At 43.5% G+C, this 10057-nt stretch overlaps 1 protein-coding gene across 2 annotated transcripts; it reads right to left on the reverse strand.

Moving 5' to 3' along the window:
* Window positions 1–3333: 3333 nt before the first annotated feature.
* LOC109899581 (BAG family molecular chaperone regulator 3) lies at window positions 3334–10057 on the reverse strand. Of its 2 annotated transcripts, none has more exons than XM_020494936.2 (4): window positions 9767–10057; window positions 6398–6736; window positions 5828–6193; window positions 3334–5426 (listed from the first exon to the last, which is right to left on the reverse strand). In XM_020494936.2, exons 1-4 carry the CDS (start codon window positions 9959–9961, stop codon window positions 4569–4571), a joined length of 1758 nt encoding a protein of 585 aa, XP_020350525.2. In that variant the 5' UTR covers window positions 9962–10057; the 3' UTR covers window positions 3334–4568. The 2 variants fall into 2 exon arrangements, with proteins under 2 accessions (XP_020350525.2, XP_031691743.1); XM_031835883.1 differs by having other exon boundaries at window positions 5828–6160; window positions 9767–10055.

Here is a 10057-nt window from a genome sequence, read left to right on the forward strand (position 1 = left end):
GAAACAATCACACGTGACTTCTTCTATGGATGTTTGATCGCGGTTGGCAACCAACTTTAATGTGCATTACCGCCACCAACTGGATTGGAGTATGGACCAAAGCCAAAAAGTCAAACTGCACCTGTCCTCCCCACCTGTCCTCCCCTGATCTATTTGTGAATACAACTACTCCTTACCTGCTCAGGCAACCCTAGATCTATCACTGGCTGAGGGAGCAACCAAGGTGGGATAGCAGGAAGAACAACAGAGGGTCGAAACTCCCTCCCAAACAACCCCATCTCTCTCGCCATGCGATTGCCTATCTACCTAAAACTTGTATTCAGATTTTGTTCGTGTTTCCAGCTCTCTAGGAGTACCTTTTTTGTAGGATGTGCAACCTTATGTCCTTTTAGATTTACCCATTATATCATGGTTAGCTGTTGTCTTCTTAATTCTAATGGCATCTCTACCAACTCTACCTGCATCGCTGCCACCGGGGAGCTCCTGATTGCTCCACAACATATTCTTAGGGCTTGGGCATAGATAACATTTAGATTTTTTTTAGCCCAGGGGGATCATACGATCCAGCACAGGGAGATCCCAATCTCGTCTGACCCCACTCATCCTCTTTATCACCTACCATACCTCTCCCACAGGAGTGGTCCTTTTTATGTTTCCACAGAACCGGCACCAACACTCCCTCTTAGCTGTCCTAATGATCCTCCTTACTACTGATTGCGCTTGTTTATACTGAATCAGGTGCTGGTAATTATGGGACCTTTTCAACATTCTGAATGCCCTGTTCCTGCTCTTCACAGCTTCTCCACACTCAACCAGGGGACTGCGTTACTCTTTGTCCTCCCTGTACCCATAGGACTCACCTGCCTTGCTCTTTGTCCCCCCTGTACCCATAGGAATATCCTGCCCTGCGGCCCCTACTATTGCTCCTCTTACTTCATCATTGACTGTTTCTATATCTGAATTGAGATCAACCTGAGACAGCTCTTGTTCACTCAACTCCTGAAACTGACCCCTCTCTGCTTTCTCAAATATCTCCTCAATCCATTTCCTACTGAATCTTCCACCCTCCGGTTCCCCGGATATCATGAAGTCTCACAAGACTTTTCTCATCAAGTAGTTCCTCCAACACATGTCCATTTACATCAGTCCGTAACCCTCCACAGAGTGTATTATGAGCATTAAAAACCCCACACCACATTAGCTGTCTCCTATCTTGACCTTCTACATTCCCAAAGGCCATCAACTCTAGTCTCTTACACATGTTGTAAAAGTTCACTATTACCATATTCCCCTTCCCAACCACACCTCTACCACTACATACTCCTGTTCAACTCCATCTCTCACACACCTATATGGGATCCCCGGCATTATAAAGGTAGCACACCCGCCTCCTTCACCTGCCACCCTATCTCTACAGACTGGTTTAAGCCATATCTCCTGGAGACATATCACAATAGGTTTGACCGGTAACTCCTCAAGAAACTGTATGAACTATTGCCCATTAAGCCATCAAACTTCTGTCATTCCATTGAATGATTAACACCATTATGAAAATTAACCAACACATGATTCCTGGCTGGACTGATTCTCAATCTTATTGAGGTCATCCTGTACATTTTCCCATGTCAGTCCTGCGATCTCAAGACACTTCACTGCCTGATCCACTATGATCAGTATCTTCTTAGTCTTAGATTGTAATTCTTCTGTGCAATTGATTGCTGTGGTCACAAATGTAACAACCTTCCTCATATCTACTACCAGTGTCACGACTTCTGCCGAATTCGTTGCCTCTCCTTGTTCAGGCGGTGCTCGGCGGTCGACGTCACGGGCCTTCTAGCCATCATTGATCCATTTTTCATTTTCCATTGGTTTTGTCTTGTCTTCCCACATACCTGTTTTCAATCCCGTCCAACCTGCATCCCAACCTGCCCTGGAATACTTGCTCTACTGGGTGCCCCGTTCGTTTTTGCATTAACTACCTTCACTGCTTCTGCATACGAGATTTTACGCTCACTCCACACCTGCTGCACATCCACCTGTCTTTTCATCAATGCACAACCCCCATATGGCACACTATAGGCGCCCCCAGAGTTACAGCACCTTAACTGGACCCCGTCTCCACATTCCCCATATGCATGTTCTCCCCCACACTTCGCACACCTCCTTTTGCCTTTACGCACCGCCGCCACATGCCCAAACCTTTGACATTTACAGCAACACAATGGTTTAGGAACGTAAGCTCAAACATAGTAACTCATATACCCAATCCTAACTGTTTCTGTCAGTACCAGATCCTAAAAGTTTAGTAGCACTGACAAGCTATTCACCTTCTTCCCATCTGGAGGCGCTGTGCTTCAATAAGAGACCCTCCCTTCACAAGACCTGCAAAGGTGCCTCAGGCTTCCTCTTTTTCTTAACCTTTAATCTCACTATTCTACCTACACATTTTTACACTCCACCACTAACTACACTCCATCCCGTCCTCCTCAACACCTCACCCCCTGCCTTTCCATCCATCTCTGCCCCAGTCACAGCCAAGTCAGTGTTGCTCAACCGCCTCCACAGGATTTCCAAAACAAAACAATCACACGTGACCTTACTCTTCATTCTATATCGAGCTCCACCAGGTGCACTCGATTTACCTTGCCCAGTGCACCGATTGGTGGACGTCTCTTTTCTGGGACTGTTCAATAGGAGCTCCGCCTAGGCTAGAGCAAAATCCAACGTACAGCAAGTTTAAGGTATTCAAATGCTCAGCTGTTTGAGCTGATTGAGTCTGAATTAGTGACACGTCTCTCATCAAAATTCGACATTCAATTCAAATAATGTTTTATTGATATACTGGTATTTGGGTGATTACACATTTAGGCTACCAGTTATTATCAACGTTGATAGGATGGTTATGAATGTTGAAGGTCGATCATATCAAACTTTCACTTTCCCCTTATGTTTGTATGTTGAAATTGTAGTAGTTCATTATGATATTTATTTCAGGTGGCACTTACAGCAGGGTTATATGCTCTCTTAGTGAAAAAAAAACAAGTTTGGTGGTGAATGGAATGTATTATTGAATGGAATATATTAAACCTAAAAAAATAAACACCCCATGCCAAGTTAATAGAGTGCTTATTCAATACTGTGCATTCTCCTAAAATGTGTAATTTTTTCCTGGATCTGCCATGTGTTGCTTGTCTCACACAAGGTGTTAAGTGATGGAGAGGATACAAGGTGAGGTTTAGATTTGTGTAAACCATATAGAACCACTTGATAGCAAGGATGGCAACATATCACAATACTGTAACCTACTATAAAATCACTCAATTATAGACAACGTCAAAATAAATCATTTTATTTGCAACCATGCCAACGTGACTCCAAGCTGTCAACACTGCAACAACCTGCAATGCACAAGCTGTGATAAACAATGCCTACTTTTACATTGACCCTTTGAATTGTTATTCTTGATTAGCAGCTGATGCTAATAGTCTCACATCTCATGAGGTTATGCAGCTCACATCCAACATTTCTAAATGCATTCTTAAATTCATCAATAATTCCTTTCTTAAATAACATTACAAGTGAAACTACAAATGTAAAAATGTTGTAAAACATTCTACCAATTTTAAATCTTACTTGAATCAAAGGTGACTAGATGTAATTGTGTAACATATCAAGTTCCCTAATCATTACAAATTAAATATAAACATATTATTAAGGTGAAATAAGTGTCAAGAACCCAAAATAGGCAATGCACCTACAGGCTGAAACTAATGAAACCCGAAGAAACTCTATCAACCATATAATTTGTTGGGTGTGTGTTAAATAACCCAGAGGAACCGAGAAGAAGAGGAAGATTCTGAGAGGAATCTCTGAGAGGAAGAAAAGGAAGATTCTTCCCTTTAAGTGGCTCTTTGTCACCTGAGGCCCAAAAATAAATACTTTTCTCTGACTGAATCATTATCATTCACTAACATTTATCCCATTTCTTCATATGGAATCTGAGGTAAATATTGTTTCTAGAAGTAGTGGATTAGAACTAAGAGGGAAATATTAGGCATCTCTAACAATAGCAACTGAAGCCCTTTCTTAGATAGAGAGATGTAGCCTTCTCTATACATACCAACCAGTGTTCTCTTATTGAATATGTACTGAACAACTTTACAACAACCACGTCACATGGTCCAAAGGCAACAACATATATGTACTGTTTAAAATTTAAATAAGCTATTTTCATAGTATTTTCCTATATGGATGGATAAAGGCCTCTTAGATCATCTCCATTCTGCATGTGTCTTTAACACACTGAACATGACAATGTTCTTGCAAAAAGACATTGGCACGGCAAAAGGCAACAACAGTGGCTAAACATAATTGCACTCAGATACCACCATCACATATGTGGTGAATACCAGAAAATACCAACACTGGAAATTAAGCAAACATGCATCTTATAGTTCATATGTGATATCTGCCGTAGAAAGGGGGGTATAGGGAACATTGGGAGCAGCCTATTTCCACGTCATATTTGATGACGTTTCTCTTCACTCTTCGCCATAATAAAGCAGTCATTATGAAATCTCCCTGGCCATCTCCACATTCGCTTGGCTGATCGTACTAGGCTGCTCTCCACTCTGTGGCGGGGTCTCGCCCTCCATCGAGGACGCACTGACTGGCTCCGATGGCCGCTCATCCAGCATCTCCAGTGCATCCAGTATGGTCTGGACCCTCCGGACTCCGTCACGTCGCGCCTGTCGCACATCCACACGCCCCTCTGGGTCCACTGAGTCCAATGCCAAAAGCTCTTTGGTCAACAGCTCCTCCAGCAGCAAGTACCTCTTATCGTTCTTCTTTCCATCAAAGCTTTTCACCTTTTGCTCCAGTTTCATCACTCTCTCCACTATCTTTTGTACTTTAGCCAAGCCTGGGTGACACTGAGCGGCGGACTCGTTTTCTGCTGTTGTGGACGGGACCTCCTGTGGAGCAGGAGCATCCACTGGCTCCTGGGCTTCTGGTTTTGGGGGCATCTGGACTGTGATGTTTGCTGTCTGTATCGGCTGCGGTTGTGGCTGTGGTTGTTGTGGATGTTGTGGTTGTTGTTGGTACTGTTCAGGTTGTTGGTATTTTTCTGGCTTTTGATACTGTTGTGGCTGTTGTGGTTGTTGGTACTGTTCAGATTGTTGGTATTGTTGTGGTTGTTGTGGCTGTTGGTACTGTTGTGGCTGCTGTGGTTGTGGTTGTTGGTATTGTTGTGGTTGTTGGTATTGTTGTGGCTGCTGTGGCTGTTGTTGTGGTCGTTGTGACATCTGTGGCTGTTGAAGCTGCTGTGTGTCAGCCTCTCTCTGCACTGTTTGGGGATACTGAGAGATCTCCTGCTCTATTCTGTGGGGTGATTCTCTCTGTGGGACATGGTGGTGGTGGACCTGGACCTGGGGAAGAAAGAAGGAATTATTTGCATGTTGCCATTTATTGTCATGAATCTTGACCTGGAGGTAGCTCTGCAGAGTGGTCACTAACTAGCACAGCTACAAAGTTATATCATCTGATTTTATACCTAACCTTAAAACCACATTGCTAACCCTAACCTTAAATGTTTACGATATAGACAATTTCGACATTGCAGCTGGCCTATCTAGCAGAAATCACTCAGTTCTACCTCTTGGGCAAGATTCATGACAATAAATGTCAACCTGCTAATTATTCATCAGGAATAATGTCAAATTTGTTATTCTGGCATTTATGGCTATGTACATATATTATACTTTTTATATAGATGAATCCTAATGATATTGGACTGGCAATAGGTGAAGCGATGATGGAAAAAAGGTACCTGTGGTCTCTCTGTAATGACCTGTGCACTGAGGGGAGACTGGCTCCTCATATGCAGAGGGATATGGATGCCGGCAGTCTCACGGTGCTGGGGAAGCACGCTCGGGGAGGGGGAGGCACGGTCCCGGGAAGAAGGCGTGGGCCCATGATGACCGCTCCAGTCCTCTGGTTGTAGGTGGTGGAAGGAGGGCTGGAGCTCTGAGTAAGCCGGAAAGCGCTGGGTGTAGAGAGTGGAGTTGACAGGGGCTTGTAGTGGGTGACCTCCGGCCCTCTCGTGGATCACTGGGATGGGGATGTAACCTGCCTGGAGGCCTGTGCTGCTGGGTCGTGGGGGCTGGTGGAGGGGGTGGCCCAAAGGAATGAAAGTCTAGCATGAATCAGAGGAAGTACAATTGTATATTCAATATTACAAGTAGCTCTAGAAGTAGCTGGAGGTTTAGTTTGATTCCGACATCAAACACCTGCATTTAACTACAACTTTCTCTGCAAATCCTCCAATGACATCAATCTATGATTAAAGCAAATGGTAAGAGTTAATGCGTAGTAATCTCATTAGCTAAATCAATCTCACCTCAGGTCCTTGTGAACTAGGCGAACAGGACATGTAGGGCTCAGGGGTAGTGCTCTCGGAGGGATCCTGCAAAGGAGATCTAGGCCTGCAGTGGAGCGTCGGGGTGGGGGAGGGTGTCCGCCCGTCTGCTCGTACATTTTGCAGAGCAGTCGGCTGAATGTACGGGAAACATTGGTGTTGCTGTTGCTGACGGATGTCTCCGCCTTCATGGCAGACTGGGATTGGGATGTAACCCTGACGGAGGGTGGGGTGCTTCATGTCTCTCACGAAGGCCTTCTGCATCTCCTGAGGACTCGGCTCTGGGGGCACACTGGGGCCATTTTGAGACAGCTGGCTGACCTGAAGAAGAAAAAAAGTCTGAATTAATACATATCTAAGACATGCAAATAAGTATGTGAGTGAAACCCTAGCCCCAGAGGCAAGCAATTACTGCCAATCCATCATAAAATGTGTTTTCTATGAGGGAATTATGTCCAACATCCCGGAAAGATTTGCTATTTTTTACAAACTAAGACCATTGGGCTATTAAAATTAAATTGAGATTGATTGAAATGTGCCATTTTCTAGAGGCTGAAACAAATATGTCTGCTCTGGAATCTGCTCTGGTATCTATAAGCAAAAAGCATTCGGTACATTGTGAAATATCCCTGGGAGATAAAAAGAAAAGTATCACTTCTCTGACCACTTGGAAGAGGAAACTACCCTCTTAGGGGGGAAAAAGGTGCTATTTAGAACCAAAAAGGGTTCTTCAGCTGTGCCCATAAGAGAACCCTTTGAATAACCCTTTTTGGTACCAGGAAGAACCATTTTGGATTCCATGTAGAACCCTTTCCACAGAGGGTTCTCTTCTAAATGAAACCCAAAAAGGTTCTACCTGGAACCAAAAAGGATTCTGCTATGGGGACAGCCGAAGAACCCTTTTGGAACCGTTTTTTCTAAGAGTGTAGTTCTTATCCAATTACAAGTATGTGCCTGTCAGAAGAAGCAAGCCATCACTACATGTGGGTATGTAGGCTCTGCATTTGTTGGTTTGCTAGGCAGTGTTTACTATCATAAAACATAACAAATCATAGATGTCTCATGTCCTCACATGCATGTTGATCCTAATTCACAGTGGAGACAAAAAAAACTCCATGATGCTGTCTTGGTGATCACCAGGACAACCAATTAAGCAGTCAACTGTCAGAGTGAGACACCTGACTGTGACAGCAGGGAACAGTATCTCTGTGATATCACTACATGATCAGTTTTGGGATTAATCCTAGAAGCGTGCCAGTGGCCATCGAAGGTGAGCATTTGCCCACTGACGTCGGTTACGATTCCGAATTGCAGTCAGGTCAACACCCTGGTGAGGATGACGAGCACGCAGTTGAGCTTCCCTAAGACGGTTTCTGACAGTTTGTGCAGAAATTCTTCAGTTGTGCAAACCCACAGTTTCATGGCTAGTCTCAGACGATCCCGCAGGTGAAGAAGCCAGAGGTGGAGGTCCTGGGCTGGTGTGGTTACACGTGGTCTGCGGTTGTGAGGCCGGTTGGACGTACTGCCAAATTCTCAAAAACGACATTGGAGGCATGCCAATTGCACGCTCCCTCAAAACTTGGAGATATCTGTGGCATTGTGTTGTGTGACAAAACTGCACATTTTAGAGTGGTCTTTTATTGTCCTCAGCACAAGGTGCACCTTTGTAATGATCATGCTGTTTAATCCACTTCTTGATATGCCACCACTGTCATGTGGATGGATTATCTTGGCAAAGGAGAAATTCTCACTAACAGGCATGTAAAAAAATGTGTGCATAAAATTGGAGAGAAATAAGCTTTTTGTGCGTATGGAACACTTCTGGGATCTTTTATTTCAGCTCATGAAACATGGGACCAACACTACATCTTCCGTTTATATATTTGTTCAGTGTAAGTCCACACAGTTTGATACGACAAAGACAAAAGTTTGTCCACAAGACTGTCGGCCCATTGGACTCACTGTATTGGAACAGTCTCAAGCTGCCATGACTATGTAATAACAAAATTGCTGTATATTGCATGGTAATAAGAATTACAATTAAATATGACTTAAGAGTGATGTGTGGGGTATATTCTACCTTTTCTTTACATCGTTCCTTGACTTTTTTTTATACAACAAAAGTAGTTATGACACAGCCAATAGCTCTGAACGACCCTTTGCCCTCTGCCATTTTGGCAGGGTCTCTGTGCACTGCCAGCATTGCACCAATTTTATCCCCTGACAGCTGTGTCTTTCCAGCAGATTCTTAGTGACACTAACTTCGGACAGCAGAATGTGTTGATCTTCCTAATGCAAGACGCCAACTGGCAGCCTAGGGTCTGCTCCTCCAACCCTTCAACATTTAAAGTTGACACATAGTACTTCTGCACAGTTCAATGGTGTAAAAACATGTCAACAAATTCAGCGATTTGTTAATTTAATGTAGGCTATTGTAGGTTTCTTGGAGCTGTTATATATGGGTGGGTGATGAACACCTTCAAATCCCTTGTAAGGAAAAGTTTTAGTAAAAAAAGGTGCTATCTAAAAACCTAAATGGGTTCTTTGGCTGTCCTGGTAGAAGAACCCTTTGAAGAACCCCTTTTGATCCCAGGTAGATCCCATTTGAGTTCAATATTGAACCCTACACACAACCCTTTTCTACATGGAACCCAAAATAATTCTACCTGGAACCAAAAAGGGTTATCCTATGTGGGGACAGCCAAATAACCCCTTTGGAACCCCTATTTTCTAAGAGTGTAAGAAATATGAACAAATGCAGTCTGTAGTCTGCTTGGCCTAATAGGCTTTAAATAAACATTATGGAAATGATCAAACACTCAAAGGCATGGCTTTACATATGACTGTGCGTCATCAACAAACCTGCCAGCTTAGATCATAACACAATATCATAGCCTTTTACAACAGCCGTTGCTCAGCTTAGACCATAACACAAGAACATAGCCGTTTATAACAGCTATTGCTATTGTTAGTTAACCCGTTATAATGCATGTGGGAGAGAGCTGGAGCCTACAATAGACAGCATTCCATTGCGTTGGCGTATATTAAGTCTTAGCAGAGACAATTTGTAGCCCATGTTTTTAAAGTAAATAAAAATGTATAGAAGCATAGCCTACTATAAATAGAATATGCCCACTCTGTGTCCCCTATAATATAAGCCAGTGCGTATCAGAAGCGGTGACCATCATTATTAACCACTGAAGCGCTTGATCGAGGACCGTGCCGTAGAGAGATTATGTGTTGTGTCTGCCATGCTGTCAAGCAGACATGACATTTCACTCCAACTTTGAATATATATCACACGAGCCCTCCCACGGTACACATCATGTTACTACACATCCATGATCCTACCTTTTTGGAATCATGTCTTGGGTCATTCCAACTTGTTTTGCGATTAATGTGATCCACAAAAAAATGCCATCCTGTCTGTGGGTCAATTTTTATTTCCCATCCTGGCGGTAGAGGATCGTTATTATTGACCATATCTACCATTGGTGACTGTGTGTTCATGCTGCTCAAACTCCTTGATCCTTTATACCGTGCCATTTTATTCAGTCAATGGACCCTTTAAAGATTCCGCACGGTGACGTGTGGGAGATGGGGCTGGAAGTTTCTCGAAATAAATAGCACGGTCAATGTTGC

Source organism: Oncorhynchus kisutch, linkage group LG11 (assembly GCF_002021735.2).
Source record: "Oncorhynchus kisutch isolate 150728-3 linkage group LG11, Okis_V2, whole genome shotgun sequence".
Classification (NCBI taxonomy): domain Eukaryota; kingdom Metazoa; phylum Chordata; class Actinopteri; order Salmoniformes; family Salmonidae; genus Oncorhynchus; species Oncorhynchus kisutch.

Coding starts and splice junctions, on each gene's coding strand:
- LOC109899581 (XM_020494936.2), bottom strand. CDS start 9,961: ATGGCACGGTATAAAGGATCAAGGAGTTTGAGCAGCATGAACACACAG. Junction 6,194..6,397: donor CTAGTTCACAAGGACCTGAG/GTGAGATTGATT, acceptor GATTCATGCTAG/ACTTTCATTCCTTTGGGCCA. Junction 5,427..5,827: donor TCATTACAGAGAGACCACAG/GTACCTTTTTTC, acceptor TTTCTTCCCCAG/GTCCAGGTCCACCACCACCA.